We start from the raw sequence: 18,131 nt of genomic DNA, 5'->3' as shown, positions 1-18,131 counted from the left end.
ATTACAGGATTCATTTCCCACATCTCGAGATTTCATGGCCTTGGAGTGATGGGGGATTCACTTGGAGCTCTTGGTGAAAGAGTGTCCTTATTCTCCTGAAAACACAATTTTGCAAGATGCTCTCCACATACCAGGGGTCACTTCTTGTCCCCCACTAAGAGCTAAGGGGCCAGGGCTCCCAGAAATACACCTGCAGGCACATCTCATGGAAGTCTCTGGCTTTGGACAGTCCCAGATTGTTCATCAGCAGTGAAGACAAGGACTATAGCTCATCTCATGTGGCCCATCATAGAATGATGAAGCTGAGCGCCAACAACGTCTGAGCCCCACATTCAGTGTCATGGAACAGTCCAAAAAAAAGGCATCTCTCAAGTCATAGCTTGTGATCAAGACTGAGACTGAATTAATACACATGGAAGGCTGAGGGAAGTAAATGCTATGCTGTAATACAACTCAAGGTGCATTCAGAATCTGGGGAGAGAGACACATGAGTGTGTGTGATAAGGAAAGGCTTAAGGGTAGGTGGGAAGACTGACATTGGGTTAAAAGGAAGGGGATGATTTACATAGAGAGAGGAGGGCATTCCAAGCAAAAGGCAGTATTCCAAAAAGCACTTGAAGATGCTATCCTGTCTAGAATGGATAGGAAGTTTTTGAAACAGCAAAGGGTCAAGGTGCCCAGTATAAAGTAGAAGTACTGGGGTTTGATACCAAGAGCTAATTGAAAAGCACAAATAAGACACTGTAGGGGTGTGACACCAGGAGGACTTCCTAACACGGCCACAGATCCAGAACTCTGTGGGGCACGCTGACTGAGAGATGATTCTTACAAAATTTTTAAATATCTCATCTCATTCAAATGTTCTGTATGTGACATAAATTCAATAAGGTTGACAATAATTTTATCATTTTTCAGATTTCATAGAAATCAATGAATTTTTCAGAATAGTAAAATGTTAATTCTCTGTCTCCATTTTTATCTGGGACAAGGTGCCCTTATACACATTAGGGATGAATGATGACTTGTGCTTTCCAACACGAGTCTCTGGGTTGGGAGTCATACCATAGGCAAGAAAGGGTTAAACTATACTTTTGAGCGTTCAGCAACAAAACATTTCATCTCGGACAAAGTTTTAGGTTCATCAAAGACTGTTTATTTGAAAAACAAGTTATTTCCTATCGTAGGCCACAGGATTACCGAAAGTGATAGTAAGTATTTGGGACGTGATTTTGAGGAGGAAGGCAACACAACAATGTGACCCCTTCTGCTCTGGCTGTGTCCAATGAAACAAACAAGCAGTAAGGGGCATGTGCACAGGGAAAGGGAGAGGATGGTGTTAGCATGGCGAGATCAATAGGCAGGTCTTTAAAAGTGTTCTTCAAGGTGGCTATCACCCTGCTTTAGCAACTAAACCTAAGACTTCCTTACAAGAACAAAAGTCAAGTGGCCTTGAAGGACACCGGCTCCCAGCGAAGCTCCAAGGGACCAAAGGGTAAGGGCTGCGGGCGAAATACTCACGTGAGGGGCCGTGAGGAGAGGGGAGCTGGACAGGGCCGAAGGGGCCCGCGCCACGGCTCTGGCAGGGCTGTGGGTCTGCGGCAGGCCGAAGGGGTGCAGGCGGGGGTTGGGGCTCAGGCTGCCCTCTGAGTCGCTGCTGTGGCTGCTGGGAGGGGTGGGGGGTAAGTGCAGGTGCTCCACGGAGGCTGAGGGAAAGAAAGCGGGTTTCATCCATCAGACAGCAACGAAACAGGACTCGGAGGCGGTCAATCAGCTGCACGTCCACACAGCTGAATGCGGGTCAGCTGAACAAAGGGATGGAGATTCTGCTTGTGCAGAGAGGGAAAGATCTCCAGTGTATTTTGTTAGGGGGGAGGGGGTAATATCAAGGTGCAGAACGGTATATCAAGGAGCCCTCCTTTTGTATGAAAGAGGAGAGCAGGTGAATACAGACTCCTATTTGTTCATCTCTGCATAAAGAAACATAGGAAAAACATAAGAAATTAATAAAATTATGACCTCTTGGGGGCTGGGGGAAATTAGGGTAAACCGTGGCAGGGTGCATAACTTCTCACTGTATTTGCTTCTTATCATTTATATCGTTTGACTTGTGAACCACGTTAATGGATCAGGTGCTTAAAAAAAAAAATTAACAAAACCTGGAGCCTGAGAGCATTCAAAAAGGCTGTTTTGAGAAAAGCTCATTTGTTTCTGAAGGAATGTGCATGGCAGGGCCCCCAGGCAAGACGCCTGACATTCTTCCTTCAGAAAATCCTAAATCCATCTGTAGCTAGGTAGGTAGGCATTGGAAAAAGGGCGTGTGTGTGCGCGCGCGCCTGCGTGCACACATGTGTGTGCTGGGGGGGCCTTGCTGCTCCACAGTCCCTTCGCCTCCCCTCAGGGAGTCACAGACAGGCTGTCTGCTGGAACGTGTGAGCCACAGTCGGTGTCATCAATCACACATCTCCAGGGCAGCGGGGATGGGCTCCAGAAGGCAGAATCCACTCTGAATTCAAACTTACGGACAAAAGAGCTCTCCTTTTTCTGGTCTCCTTTCTATTCCTGCTAAGCCGAAGTGCCTTGAGAGGCAGCCACTGTTTCTGAGCCAAGGGGCACAAACTTGGATAAGCCTTTCACCCCACACTGCTTCGGGGTCCCCAAGACAACCGAGCCCTTTAGTACCAAAGGTGCAGCTTGGCCGGAGGAGAGCTTGGGGTCACGTAAAGGATTCAGCCTCCTCTTCTCTCCTGTAACCAGAGACCGCCTGAGGTGGGAAGGGCCTTCTGAGACACAACTGACCCACCAGATCCCACCCAGAGCCAGTCATGTGCCTCCCAGCCATCCCTCCTGCTGCCCTCCCTGCTATTCACAGTGCACAGCTCTTTCTCTGCGTCTTCCTCTCTTTGTCTTTTTCTAACATAGTACCTTCACTAGATCCTTCCCCTTTTCTCTGACAAAGTCTTGCCAAAGAGCCCCCTGAGCTTTGTAGAGTCTGCGGGCACTTCGAAAGCTAAGGAATATTCTAAAATAATCCTAATGCCAACATCCCTGCCCACGGTTCCAGGGGCCTTAAATATGCTTCCCCCTCTCCCATCCCTGCCCAGAACAGAGTCCAGAGAGTGTCAACCAAGGTGTCCAATGGCTTCCACAAAGAGGCCATTGGACCGAGGTGTCTTTCATGCCATGGTCTATGTGAGCAAACCAAGATCGATGCCTGTAGACACATCAAGGTTACCAAATTGAAACCCAAGGACAACCAGTCACAGAGAACCAACTAGGCTTTAAACAACAGCCACTCAAGGATCTCCTGACTTTGCTTCCACAAAGTATCAAAGTCTCTCCTGAGCGCCCAATGGTGGAAGGCTCCCAACACCTTCTGGTTTGGCGCTGCCAATTTGAATACACTTTTTCTCCAATAAACTCCTAAAAATTTTAATATGCCTCAGTTTATCTTTTAACAATGGTGGGAAAAACCACCACCACCACAACAACAACCAAACCCAAGAGCAAAACCTATCAGGGGCTCCTGCTGCCTGCCACACCGTGCTGTTACATTCAGGAGAACTAGCCAAGGCACCTACAGCTTACTTGCCCCTCTCCCTTAGCACAGTCCAAATTATTCTAACATTTTTTTCTTTTCCAAGCAGAAGGTGCTCTACAAAAAAACAGAAATGGCGTATCAGGAAAAGTGAGAGAAACTCAAATTTCCTTGTTCCTGCTTATTAAGAGCTTCTGACCTGGCTCTAGGTGCCTCGGTATCAGATTTCTAAATATCACTTGAAATACCAGTCTCAGATTACTTGAAAGGTCTGGGGACAGCAAGCTACTTTGCCTAGAAGCTCCACTGCTTCTAAGATATTGAATTTCCTCCTCTCTGTTTGTCTAGGATAATGAGGAAGGACGGCCCGCCACTTACTTTACTTTCAAAATGTTTCTTTTCTAGTGATCCCTGAGTCTGAAGCCTGAACCATCATTGTTACAGTTAGGACACTTTCTGAAGCATATGGCAACATAAACTAAAAAAGCAAGATGTATTGGATAGTCTTCATGAAAAAGAAAGGAATTACTTTAGAACAGTAAGTAAGCGGAAAGCACTAATGGATAACACTCCGTGGAAAGATATATTGTTTCTAAATGGATTCTAGTCGATACTGTTAATTTCAAAAATGTAATCGTTTCTTACTGATAACAAAGGCGAACACAGCCCTGATTAAACTGTCACAGATAAAATCCCGAGTTCCTAGCAGAATGAAGGATGTTATGCTTTCAATGAGAACTGCTCATTTGTCACACCCACACATTTTCTATGACAAACGCATACATGACTTTCTTATTTGTTGACCACACTAACGAACTGTCTAACCTCGTCCAGAAGACATCAATAAAAAGATGACAGTAGGTCTGAAGGCACAAAATTTAAAGCACAGGGCCCACGCAGGGGTATCTCCATTTTTAAAAAGGCCAAAAAAGCCTCCTTAGACTTTATGACACTTGTTGGGGGTGGGGGGCGGTGGTCAGTGTTCAGGATTCCCCAGTATGGGCTTCATCTGAGAACAAGAAGGAGAAGTCAGAAAGAAACTGATGCAAAGAAAGAAAAAGTGAAAAGTATGACAGCTTAGAATACGACATTGGGATGCATGAACTAATTTGTAACTAGGAAAGAGGCTCCTTGCAACTACAGTCCTCCAAAGTCAGCATTTAAGCACAGTGAATGATCAAATCATGGATTCACTTGACAAAGGGTTTAAACTGAGTTGTTTTAAACAGGCCAGGTGCCTTCGTGGCTATTCGTCTATTGGCCTCCACTGCGCACGCCCTCAGAACAGAGAACGGGGCTTGATTCACACATTCACACCCAGAAAGCTAACACTTGCTTTGTTTATCAGCACCCAAGTCACAGCTGACCATAAAAGTTTGGGGAAAAAACGCCTCTGCTAGGAGTAAAAGTAAAATACAAGACTTAGCATAAAAGCCTTAAGCATATACACATATTTAGATAAAAGATTTAAGCATGTAACACAGAGGGGAAATTAAAACTTAGCTTTCAACATTTGTACTTAGAACCAAGGTTTTCGAGAGCAGAGCTATTTCAGAGAGCAGGCGATGCCTGCGCTACACATTAACGCCAGCACTCTCTCCCACACCCCCTTTCTCCACACACCGACATCCGGGACCCCAAGGAAGCCAGGGAGAGCAGACGGACCTTCTTTCGGAGAGAAGTTGAGGAACTGATCCACTTCATGGGGCTCCAGCTTGATCTTAGGTATAATGGTCTGGCACGAGGAATCAACCTAGAGGAGGAATTCCAAACAGTTTTTAAAAACCAGGAACAAACCTAGAGGGACACCAGGGGAGCGACTCGTCATTCAACTATGTGTCTCCCTCTCTGGGCAGCCCCGCTTCTCCGGGCTGAGCACAAGCAGGTTCTTTCTCTGACAGGCAGGAGGCTTCCTTTACTTAGACTTTCTCTCACCGCCTAACCCGGCACTTCAGCCGACCGAGCCCTCGGGATTCCAAAGTTAAAAAACCAGGCCTCCTCTTTCTATTGTTTTTATCCTAACATAAATACCATAAAATAGTTTGGCAACTTTGAAAAGGGCCACAGGCCTCCAATAGTTTGTCCTACAGCAAGAGCTGCCTGAACCAAGGGGCCTGTGATCCCCTCCAGGCTTCCTCAGGACTGACAGTGTCGAACCATGAACACGCGGTACAAAAAGAAGAAAAGGTCTCTGGCCTATGCGTGGAGCGAGGCCAAGACCCTGTCCTTGCTTAGTTACACACTGAAAAATCAACCGAATTGACATCTCATGGTTTGAGAAGACTGAGAGACGCTCTAGAAGCCCAATGCAATGAACAGACACAGGCCGCCCATGAGAAAGGAATTCTAGAGCGCAGCTGTAGTGGGGCTCTGTCCACAGTCTCCCACTTTTCCCAGAGGGGTTGTAGAGAGCGCTAAGAACAAGTGTGCACCAAAGCTTTCTACTGCTTCTGTGTGACCTCTTCCTAAAAAGGCATAGGTAGATAGGACGCCTTGCTCAGAGAAGTTCTGACTTAACATCAATGGAGCGATTGTTTATAAACCTTTGGTTTTGAACTTTAGGAAACTCAGGACTGGCTTTCAACATCTGGAAGAAGATATCCACGTATGATTCTGGTCCACCACTGCACACTGGAAATGCCTGGAGAGAAGGTGGGGTAGGCATGTAGGCATGGAATCGAACAAGAAAGAAATGCCCAATTTAGTATGTTTTCCATGTGTAATACATTAAAAGTTGGCAGGTGGGAGATCCCCAAATTGGGTCGGAGCAACTCCACATTGCACAAAGAGAGGAAAACATAACACAGGAAACAACACTTCCCTCAGCGCCGGCATACAAGCCAAGGATTGCATCATCATTTAGCCCCTCTTTCCACTGGCCTAAAAATCAATCCCATGAGGAGTTTGGTTTTTTGTTTTTTCTTTTTTTTTAAACCATGGATATCGGTCTATTTATCTTAATTTTGTAACAACAGTCATCGGAAAAATGAAATCAGACTTGCTACCAGTTTTCTGAACAATGCCTTCAAAGGAAGTGGCATAATCAATGCTGATCCCATATCAACACAGCCTTGATATATACATACACACATACACAATTACCTACCCTGAAACATCTAGAACCCTTAACTCCAAAAATGGTTAAATGCCTTATTGGAGAATAAGGATCCATGTCTTTTGATCCAATGTGTGTGTAGGGAAGAAAAGTGAGCATACCCCAGTATTCATTTCCAGCGGGGGTCCCTCCTTCTCAAAAGGGGTGGAGATGGCTGTGATGGTCAGAGTGACGGAGGGAACAAGTCCTGGGGGCGGCTCCTCTGTAATCGGCTCTGTCTTGATGGTGGTTGATGGAAAGTCTGTAGACAGGTACCATTTCTCACTTTCCACTTCATCTGTGGGGAAAAGACCAGCACATGTATGAATCTGGTCGGGGGTATCAGACGTAAGTAAAACAAGTGACCACTGACCCTGCTCCTCAGAAAAGAGCTCCAACCATAGGTTACTGAGAGTAGAATAAGAGGAAATAAAGCGAGGATGTGAGAGAGGAGATAAATGGACAACGAAATGAATGGCGAAGTAAGAATCTATACTTGCATTCGTTTGAGTGTAAGTACGCCTAAAGGAACTCAAGGATCCACGTCAAAGAAACCTGCCTTCCTGGTCAGGGCAGGAAGGAGGCTGGGTGGACGGGAAACAGGACAGGAGGGAGAATCTCCATGTGTGATGTTGTATACCTTTTGGTTTTCAAATTGAGTGACTATGTTATCTATTTAAAAGTAAATAAGCACATTTTTAAAAGATTTATTTATTTGCGTGGTGAGGGGAGGGGCAGAGGGAGGAGAAAGACTCTCAAGCAGATTCCCCGCTGAACACAGAGCCCGACAGGGGGCTCGATCTCAGGACCCTGACACCAGGACCCAAGCTGAAATCATGAGTTGGATATTTAACCAACTGAGCCATGCAGGTGCCCCAATAAGTACATTTAAAATTAAGAAACAAATGGTGTATAACCAGAGTCTCAGGAGAGAGGTCTGGGAACCACGGTGAGGTGGGCTCTGTTCTTCTCCCAGTGGACAGTTACTTGTTTTCTTTCTTTTTTTTTTCTTCTCACCCCCTATTGTTGTCCTCTGGTTTCCCTACAATCCCAGTTTTGCCTTAAGCCTGACCTAGACCTCTGGAACTTTACTTAGCCCTCTGTGAAACTTCAGAGTTTGTAACAAACTTCTGCCTTTACTGAAATGGACCAAATATCTAGAGAAAAGAACCGGATCTTGACAAGCGTGGATCTTGGCTTGCTACTGGCTTTCATGATGATGACAGGCCTAGAGATCAGGACAAAGGAATAGGAACAGACAGAAGCACCTCTACAGTAAACATGCATTCTTCTAGGAGCTCACGTTCACCTGTTTCTTACCAAATTACTTCTGAGCCACTAGCCAAGCACAGCCCTGGAAAAGGAGGGAGACGGGCAGAAAAGACAAGACAAGGGGATTGCAAACAGGTGCAGAACAAGAAAAAACAAGTCAGAAATTCCCAAAGTCAGCATTCCTCACCTGAAACCATGTTTACTAAAATGAGGCTAAAATAAAGCAAAGATACATTCCTTGCTTCATGAAAATATTTAAACACACACACATAGTTAGTGAATGATTACGATACAGAAGAGCAAAGTTGTTCCCATTAGGAAATAATTCTACACTCAAGAATTGGACTCAGTGGGAACTCAAGCTTTCTTAAGGAAAGGATGTGAAGATCATTTAAGAACTGCTAGACATGGGAAAAGAGTGGGCACAGAAGCAAAAAACAAAAAGTTCACAATTATTAAAATTGCGCTTCCTAAGCAACTTCCTTGAAACTCAAGAAAACATTAGATTCACATGTACAAAGGAGAATGATGTGCCCCCCTAAATCGAGTTTGTATCTGACTTGATTAATTATCCCAGCCCTGTATTTCCTGAGGCAAAGTAAAGATGGGCAAGACTTCTGTGGGTAGAAGATATTTTCCTTTTGGAACTGGTTCTAAAAAGCTGCTGATTGCTATGGTGTGATGGGAGAATTTCCATCATTCGCAGGGGGCTCACCACGTCCTGGCCGAGGGGGAGGGGGAAGGAAACAAAGGGCCTTTTGATGGCAGCCAGAGGAGAGAGACCACGTTGGACTTGACACAGAATTCTGCTGGCCACATGGACTCCCTGAACAACTTAGAGAAGCAACTGGATGAAGAGCCAAAAGAAGATTCTAATGCCTCTTCCAAAATGAGCTTAAGAACTAGAAAATTCTGTCACCAGCAAGGAAGACACACTCAGGACAGACAGATCTGGGGAAGGGCTGGAGAGACAGAGGACACAGATTCCACTTTCTCTATTCAGCAATGACATATGGATGCCTTTTCCTTTGTGAAGTCAACACTTACAGCCTGTCTGCACGAGCAGCATTTATCCCTGCCAGAGACTGGGAGGGAGATAGCAAGATGCAATACGGCCTCAGCGTATATTAAAATTAACAGTAAGGAGCCATCGCTGAGAAAAGGTCCCACCAGGAAATTGTGAGATAAGGCCAGATCCTCAGGCTGTGCACTTATGACTACTATAATGAAGCTTACTTAATTCACGGGGGGGTGGGGGGGGAGGCAAAAATAAAAACAAAAAGCAATATAGAACTATAAGACAAAATAAAGACAGGTAAATGCAATCAGTTCTTCCCGTATAGCTAAGTCATCCTCAAACATGGGACAAGATGGTTGATATTCTTTTTTTTTTTTTTTTTAAGATGGTTGATATTCTTAATGCTCAATGTCCTGCGAGCCTATTTTAAAATTATATATAATTTAATTTTAAATACACACACACACACAGTTAGTGAATGATTACTATATTCTATTATATATACTATATACTATATTCTATATGATTATTTTAAATTTTAAAATAATCATTATATATTATATTATATATTATATTATATATTATATTTATACATATAATTTATATACATATATAAATATATGTATATTTATATATATGTATAAAATCATTGCTATATCAGCAATGGAGACTGAAGGACAAACAATGAGATTTGAACTACGAAGCAAAACCTCCTCTCTCAAAGACACTGAACTCTCCCAAGTGAGAAGCCCAGGGAAGTGGCCTCTCTTCCCGTGAGCTTTGTTGAGGACAAAACACTGGTGTTGCCTTTGTGCTTCCACTTCAATAAAGTAATTTATTACTCTAACTTCAAGATGGTGTTTGAATTAGAAAGGAGTTTAAGGCCATCGAGCTCAAATACATCATTTTCTAATGAGGAAGTGGACACATAGATCCAGATTGCATGGTAAAATAGTGACCGTCCCAGATCCCTGCATTTCCAACCAGTAGTCCTTCCATCCAAGAAACAACTAAAAATGTAAATAAAGATTTGTGCACAGATATGCTTACTGTAGCATTATTTTAATCACAAAACACTGAAAAGAACCAAAACATTAAAGAGCAAGGGCAAGGTGAACAAATTATGATGCACCCATACGTGAAACATTTATGTGGATAATAATATTACACATGCCAAGTCTCTTTAATAACAAAGCAAAGAAAGATTTATTATAGAATATTAAGAAAAAATCTAGATATACATTTATATATTATTAATGAAGAACTGAAAGGAAGCATATCAAAATGGTAAAAATATCTCTAAAGAATAATCCAGAACACGAATGACTTTTTTTCCCCCCCTTTAGATTTTATATGATTTCTAGATTTCCTGTAGCAGGATATACTGTTCCTGGATAATCATACATGGACATGGCCTGCTTTCTCTGCCTGCTCTATTTTATGATGCCTTATGATGGTAATTATTAGATAGAGGCCCCAGTGGCTCAAGGGGGGCCCACTCAGAGTCCCTTGACTCAACAAGAGTCAATGAGTACTTTCATGTTTGTTATAAATTGCATAATTGGCTTCAGGTCTATACTCACCTCTCTATCCATGTCCACTGCCATGCAGTTTTGCAGTGCCTTCCCACTGTGGACTAATCCCCACCTCGGACTGGCCACGTGACTTGCTTTGGCCAAAGGGATGTTAGCTTCCTAACACAAGTAAGTCTTAAAATGCACTTGCACAACAGGACTTACATACTTGTGCTTTTGACATCCTAATGAAAAGGATGTGCCAGGACAATCTACTGACCCCAGGAGAAGGAGGACAGACACGTAAAACAGAATTTGGCCCACAAAGGAGCCTGATCAAGATCAGCCAATTCCCAGCCTTCCACATGTGAGTGAATCTGGTTGAACCTAGGAAAATCACTCGACTATCTTCTAGCTAAAGCAGCTGACCTCCAGCCAAGGCACAGATATATGAGCTATAATAACAAATGATTGTGGCTGAAGCTAGAGTCTTGGGGTGGTTTGTTACACAGTGACCTAGCTGGCTTATACAATCTAGCTGAATGTGTATACAAGAAATTAAATCCATTACATCAGAACCCATTGCAACAAAAGAGCTGCACTTACTTGCCATCTAAACCATCATTTGTGAACCATACCAATACCATACCAATAAATTTGTAGAGTGACTGATTAGATCTACCTACCAGTCCCATCATAAAATAAATGACTGCATATAGAACAAAGTCAGCCAGTATGAAGTTTGGTGAGAACAGCATTTCATTGGCAGTTGACATTAGAGAGAAGAGTGTTCATCCTAAACTACAAAGTGTTGGCTTGTTCTCTGTTTCTCCCTAAAAATAAATATCAAATCAGAGAAAACAAAATGACAAATGTAACCTATGAGGCAGGGTGTTAACAAAGGGCAGAGTGAAAGGAAGTGAGCGGAACACATATTACAATTTTCCACATGACCTTATTCTTGTAGTTTGATTTTATGGGCAAAAAGATCAGTAGTGCCACCATGGCTTAGAACTGGAATTATCCTTAGATGTTCGAGTTATTGGCTAAACTACAAAAACAAGAGTCAATACACTCTACACCCCCTAATTTCTAAAACCTGAAGCTCAGATATTGAGTGGAAAAAAAAAATTTTTTTTTCCCCTAAATTGTGTTTACATTGCTTTAAAGTTTCACTTTGGAAGGAAAACATTACCCAATAACTAAGGTCAGTAGCGCATACTGCGGGAAAGAAGAACAACCCCCATATCATCCGACTTTATTTATAAACAGCTTCCTGTCAAAGGTCAAGCTCAACTGGCATGTTTCCTCAGCATCACAACTTAGCTATCAGCAAGGAAATAAAAACAAGCCACCGTCTCCTGGTGGTGAGCAAGTCCTTCCCGTCCAAGGACAAAATGGCACCTCTGTGAGAAATGGCGCTAGACTCTGAGATTATTCCCACAGCAGGGTGCCTAGAGGGGCTAGAAAAGACAAGGAGGGAAACCAGTGTGGAGGCAACACCCTATTGCCCATCCTCAATCATTTCCATATGTACTGTATAAATAACCGTATTGAACAGACCCTCATTCCTCAGGAAGAGGGGGAAGAAAAAAGATCAAACTCTAAATTAGGAGTAGGCAGTATCTTTACAAATATGTTACCTATTTTATGTCTATATACATATACACACATGTGTATATACAGTGTGTGTGTGTGTATGTATTCTTAAAAAAGGCGAAATTCTATGGGGCCAATACCCCTTATAGGATATATACGGCTAGATATCCACTGGCTGTTTATAGAACAGGGCTAACATGAAAAGGAAATTTTGTCAAGCCTGCCTCATCTAAATCCCTCAGCGTTTGATAACCGTGTTTGCTCTTTGACATTTTCAAAGGAGTTGGGAAATCTTGACGGATTTTTGATGCAAAAAGCTCTTAAAGGAAGAAATGCTAAGGCTGGGTTCTGGAGTTTGGGAGAAGGGCAAGCATTGAGTTGAATGTGTCGGAATCCTATTAAACAGCAGCCCGCCACATGTTGGAATGAAAGTTAGAGGCCTGTCTGTCCATGGTCCTCTCCCTGAGAGCCTTGACCCTGAAACAACTTTCAGTCATGAGTGATCGAATGAAGTAGTGAAAACAGTAAAAAACAGCAAACACTCCTCTGTGAGTGTTTACTATGTGTATAAGTATTGGTCTAAGAGCTTTACATATTTTAATGTAATTCTAAGAGCAGACAGGTAAGGCAGGCGCTTCTAATTACACATACTTGCTAGACACGGAACTGAAGAGATTAAGTGACTCACCCCAAGTCACCCAGTTGGTATGGGGCAGACCTGGGATTCTCATCCTCTTCTCTTTGCCCCTCTAGTATATTGCTAATCAGTGATTTTAATCTCCAGCAAAAGTGAGTATAGTCAATTAATGTGTTTGGAGCCCATAATTAGCCACTACAAAAAAAATGCAACATTGGTTCTTGCTATCTTCTCACCTTGGTTTGTATAGAATTCGAATCCCAGTGTTCCTGAGGTAGATTCCCAGGCTAAGACCAATGTTTTCAGTGTTCACTATGTGCCAGGCACTGTTCTCAGTGTTTTCGTGTATTAGACAGACCTCTGTGATAAGCACGATTTCTCTCGAGCACTTCCCTAACTCCATGTCCTTTCTGCGCCTGAGGATGGAGAACCCCTTTCCCTTACTGCAGTCATTCCTACAGCAGCCAGCTGGCGCGGTATATATTTAATCATGCAGTCACCTGCTTAAAGGTAATAATATTTATTTGGTGGTTACTAACTGCCAGCCCTGTTGTAAATATTTAATACACGTTAATTCATGCAAGCCCCACCACAGCAGTATGAGGCATGTACTAGTATCATTATTTTCATTTTACAGATCAGGAAAGTGACACGAGAGTTGAGCAACGTGCCTAAGCTCACCCCACTAGTAAGTGGCAGGGTCCAAGTTCAAAATTAACAGTTTGACTCTAGAGATTAGCAGGCATTCTGCGTTGAGCAGCTCTGATCCTCCTCTCAGCTACCATGTTTAGAGTATGATATAAATACATACCTGTGGAAGGCATGGTTGACTTCAAAATATTTAAGAAACAAGACAACCTCTCCTGTGCACTTCTTTTCCCTAAGCAAAGTTATGACTCTCATGTGTGAATATCCAAAGTCATCTCAATTGCTAGATGGATGTACACATTGTTTTCTGTCGCTATTCTAGCATTGCAGGGATTAGGCAAAGAAGTCACTCATTCATTCATTCTTTCTTTTCTTTTTAAAGGGGAAGCCTCATTATTCTTCCTGCCTATTAGGAAAAGAAAGCATCACCAAGATACAAGATCACCATCACCAAGAAGGGTGATAAATAGCAAAAGAGCTTCTGTCATAAGCCCAGGTGCTGGACTCCAAGAGGACAAAGGCTCCTCTGCTTGTCCAACCCTACCTGAGTCTCAGCCCACCCATGTCAGAGGACTCAGTTGCCCTCTGTGGGGAGATGAGCAACACAACTTCCTTTCTTACCCCTGAATCCACACGTGCTACGATGGCTCTGATTGACTGATGCTCTCATCAGTAGCTCGAACAAAATGTAATGAAGATACAGCTTGTTCGGTGTCTTTCTGGGACTTTCTTTGAGGTCCCACCTCCTTAGAACATTGCAACATCAAGATGTCTTCAACATTGCACACTGCAAACCCAAGTCACTTATGACTCATCTCTCCCCTTTATCCCGCATACAAGATCCTGTGCTAATCCTGCCATGGGTTTCAGTCCAGTTAGTCCAAAACCCATTACTTCTCTGCCATCCATGTTACACACCTTCCCTTTCCTCCCTGTATTACGGACCCATGTCCAGGCACACCTTCCGTGCTGTGGCCTCATCAGCCATGCGACATCATTTTCTTCTACTCTTCCCCAAAACACCATCCTGCTTTCCTAAAAATCTGTTTTCCCCAAAACCCCAAGTCTCGGCTTCCACCAGGCTTCACATTTACCAGCAGCACTGCTCCTCTTTAGCTCACACACTAGAGTCTTCATTCCCACCTGTGAAAACAGCCTCATAAATTCAGGGTCTTCACACTAAGCCTCCCTACTCAGCCATCCTTGCCATTGCTAGTGCGAAAAGCCCAACTGGTTTAATGGGAAGGAAGATAATTATCATGTCCCTGGTCCCACCCTCTCTAGAACCTGGAACAGCCACAGTTACAGTTCCTTATTCCACTCCAAATAAAGTCCTCTTGGCTTGTGAGTGGTAGAAATATTGTATTCCATCACTTCGGTGCATGTATATATTTTTTGCTGAGTCTGTTGGTATTTTATGTACATTCTAATTTTGTTCTAATGTCATCTGGGAGGCTAGTGGCCATATCTAGCTCTCTCTAAACAGACTTCCTCCAGCACTACTAAGTTTTTTCTTTAGGAAGAAGACTGAAATTGAAGAACAAAGCAAATGAGTACCTAGCATCCCAACTTAATTACAAAGGAAGATGACTAAAATAGAATAACTCATGAAGATGCCTTCCACATGGTAAGGCACAAGACTTGGTCATTCAAATATAAGCTTTTTTTTTTCCCCTTTCAATCAGAGAATAAAAATATCCACAGACATTTTACTTGGATGTTTAATCTTCTCTCTCTGTTTTTGTAGAACAGAAAACCCTGCCTGGCATGTGGTTAACAGCCTTAATCATGGAGAGAAATGAATGAGCTCAATGCAGGATGTCTTTCTGGTGGTTTTGAAGGCCGAGCCCACATTCTAAGGGCTGGCAGTTGCGGTTGGCAAGCCCACATAAAGTTCTCTAGCTCTAGCATTTCAGAGAAGTCTATCGTCAAATTCGGTCCTGAGGATAGGTGATTCCTATGTAATCTTAGATCAGTGTTTCTCAACCTCTTGGCGGGGGGGGGGGGGTGTCACAGACTCTTTTGAGGATCTAAAAAATGGTATAAATGCTCTCAGCAGGGGCGCCTGGGTGGCTCAGTTGGTTAAGCGACTGCCTTCGGCTCAGGTCATGATCCTGGAGTCCCGGGATCGAGTCCCACATTGGGCTCCCAGCTCCATGGGGAGTCTGCTTCTCCCTCTGACCTTCTCCTTGCCATGCTCTCTCTCACTGTCTCTCTCTTCTCTCAAATAAATAAATAAAATGTTTAAAAAAAAAAATAAATGCTCTCAGCAGAAAAACTGACAAAAGTAGATAGAGCCCCAAATGTTGTATACCATTTTAGGGATCTACAGTCCATCTAGGTCCATGATAAGTTAACAAGAAGAATAGCACTCACTACATATGCCCCATGTAACTGGCCTAGGGTTCAAGGAGGGAGGGCTGGGGGAGAAGAGAGAATAAGCAGGGAGAAAACAAGGAAGGACAAAGAAGAAGAAGTGGGAGACAGAAGAAGAGAGGGTAAAGGGGAGAAAGAGGGAGAAAAATCCTAATAAACTAGGACAGGGCACTCAAACTGTGTGTCACTTTCTTTTAGGTTTAGAGGCTACTATAGAAGAATTCCAGTTCATCTAAGGAAAACTGAAGAAGGAGCTCTGAATCACTGGCTTTCCCAGGTACAATGAAGTAACGGCCTCACTATCCACCACTAGAAATAAGGACTCCTAGTTCTGCTTATGCTGTTTTCCCAATGCAAGAGAAAAAGTATTAAATTTAATGTGAACAGCAATTTTTTAAAGGCTGCCTCGTGATTCACTGCCTTAAACAGCTACCGCCCTTCTCCAACAGGGAGAAGGACAGAACACATGGTACAAGGTGTGTGTGTGGGGGGGGGTAAGTCCTTGGGATTGCTCCTCCCTCGAGGCAGATGCAAACTGGGGTTCAAATGAATAAAACAATGCTGTTCCCAAACATTTGCCCCTTCACATAAAACTCAGAAAAATACTGGAAGCTAAGACCTAGACAAAGCTTTCCTGGGCAAGTTCCCCGTCTACTCATGTACGGTGTTTAACTGTGATTTCGCAGTCCAAATAGTTACTCTTCTTGTTCACTATTCCCTACTGATACAAGGGCTTTTGCTGGCTGAGAAAGGTGGCTTTAACTCAGAGAAATACCAATATTTGAACATGAACTGTGGGTCAGAAACCCTTTGCAAAATATATTTGACTCACTATTAACTGTTCTCAGCAAATTACTAGCACAGGTCTACTGCAGCTCAGGATCTATACATAGAACAAGGCAGGAGGTGAGGGCACTGAAAGGTGTGTGCTTTGGCCTAATGATAAGAAAGGCTTCATGGAAAAGACTCCCTGAATCTTTTTCCCCAACACGATTGGCATAGATGGCACTCCTACGCGGAGTTCCCCTACGTTGCATTTCTATCAATCACAATTAAAATACAAAGAAATCGTTTCATCATAGAAGAGAAGGAAACCTGCTTACTTGCAGTCATTTCGCTAGAGATCTTGCTTCAGAAGAATCAATGTCCTAGCCCTCAGGCCTCCCTCCGTTTTCCTCCAGTCACTCCCACTGTTTCAACTCTCTTCAACACATCCAGGCCCCCGGAAGCTCTGTCTCATTTATGCATCCTTTCCTATGACCTTCCGTGCACGTGTGCTCCCTCTGCCCTGAACTCCTCCAGTTTCATTTCCCCTTGGGACGTTGCTTATATTCTGTCTGGTAAAGTACGGGGGGTACGTGGCATTTTCACTAGACCCTGAGTTACTTAGCGGTAGGATCTAAATTTCACTGCCGTGTCCTTTAAGTCTGTAGGACGGTGTCTGACACACAGCAGGTGTTCAGCAAACATCCGCGGAACTGAGGGGAAAGTCAGTCTGCCTCGATCATCGAGAGGCCTTCTCTAGCCTGCGTATTCTAGAACAGCCAGGCCACAGAGGGGCTGACAACCCCACAGACGCTAATGGTCTCACTCTAAGTGTGGCTTTGTGGTTAGGACTCAAGTCACACAGCCTCTGCCCTCTGTTCTTGCTGTTTCCTCTGCCTGGAAGCCTCTTCCTGACACATCTAGTTCTTTCTCTCATCTCCTGCTGATCTTTGCTCAGACCTTACCTTCCAAGAAGGCTCTGTTTCTCCTATTTAAGATTTCAGTTCCCCCTCACCTGTTATGGTGTGAATGTTTGTGCTCCCCGCAGATGCTTCTTTTGAAACCCTAATGTCCCGTGTGATGGTATCAGGTGGAGGGCCTTTTGAAAGTGCTTAAGTCATGGTGGAGCCTACACAAATGGAAACCATGCCCTTATTAAAGAGACCCCAGTGAGCTCCCTTGTCCCTTTCACCATGCAAGAAAAGCACAGGAAGTCAGCGACCGGAGAGGGCTCTCCCCCAAACCTGCTGGCACCCTAATCTGGGACGTCCAGCCTCTAGAACTGTAAGGAAGGAATTTCTGTTGTTTATAAGCTATCTAGTCTTTGGGATTTTTGTTAAAGCTGACTGAATGGACTAAGATACCTGCCCACCTCCTCCAGCAATGCCCTACCCCTCTTCCTGGTTTATTTTTCTGTATATCGCTCATCACCATCTAATAAACCATATATTTTACTTCGTTCCTTTTCTCATTTTCTACTCCACCCTTATCTCCTAGAGCATAAACTCTACAAGGGCAGAGATCTTTGTTCACTGTGTTTACTCTTTTACCCTCAATGCTTAGGACAGTCCCTGGCAGGTGAAGTACAAAGTAGTTACTCAACAGATCGCTATGACGTGAGTTTGAAGAGTGAATTATAAAGCATTTATAAAATATCTACTTTTTCTTCCAAT

At 43.6% G+C, this 18,131-nt stretch overlaps 1 protein-coding gene across 2 annotated transcripts in view; it reads right to left on the bottom strand.

Moving 5' to 3' along the window:
- LOC111151973 (cAMP responsive element binding protein 3 like 2) overlaps positions 1–18,131 on the bottom strand; it is a 104,935-nt gene that overhangs the window by 21,199 nt on the left and 65,605 nt on the right. For both annotated transcript variants that reach the window (XM_022510225.1, XM_022510224.1), the window contains exons 3-5: positions 6,752–6,927; positions 5,201–5,288; positions 1,519–1,703 (exon numbers count right to left, since the gene is read on the bottom strand). In XM_022510225.1, coding sequence (XP_022365933.1) covers positions 1,519–1,703; positions 5,201–5,288; positions 6,752–6,927 — 449 coding nt within the window. The remainder of the gene's footprint in view (positions 1–1,518; positions 1,704–5,200; positions 5,289–6,751; positions 6,928–18,131) is intronic.

The sequence above is a fragment of the Enhydra lutris genome, unplaced genomic scaffold (assembly GCF_002288905.1).
Source record: "Enhydra lutris kenyoni isolate GAN:26980312 unplaced genomic scaffold, ASM228890v2 scaffoldscaffold27, whole genome shotgun sequence".
NCBI lineage: Eukaryota > Metazoa > Chordata > Mammalia > Carnivora > Mustelidae > Enhydra > Enhydra lutris.
Note: the sequence above shows the minus strand (reverse complement) of the source record. Positions and strands in the feature narration are given on the sequence as shown.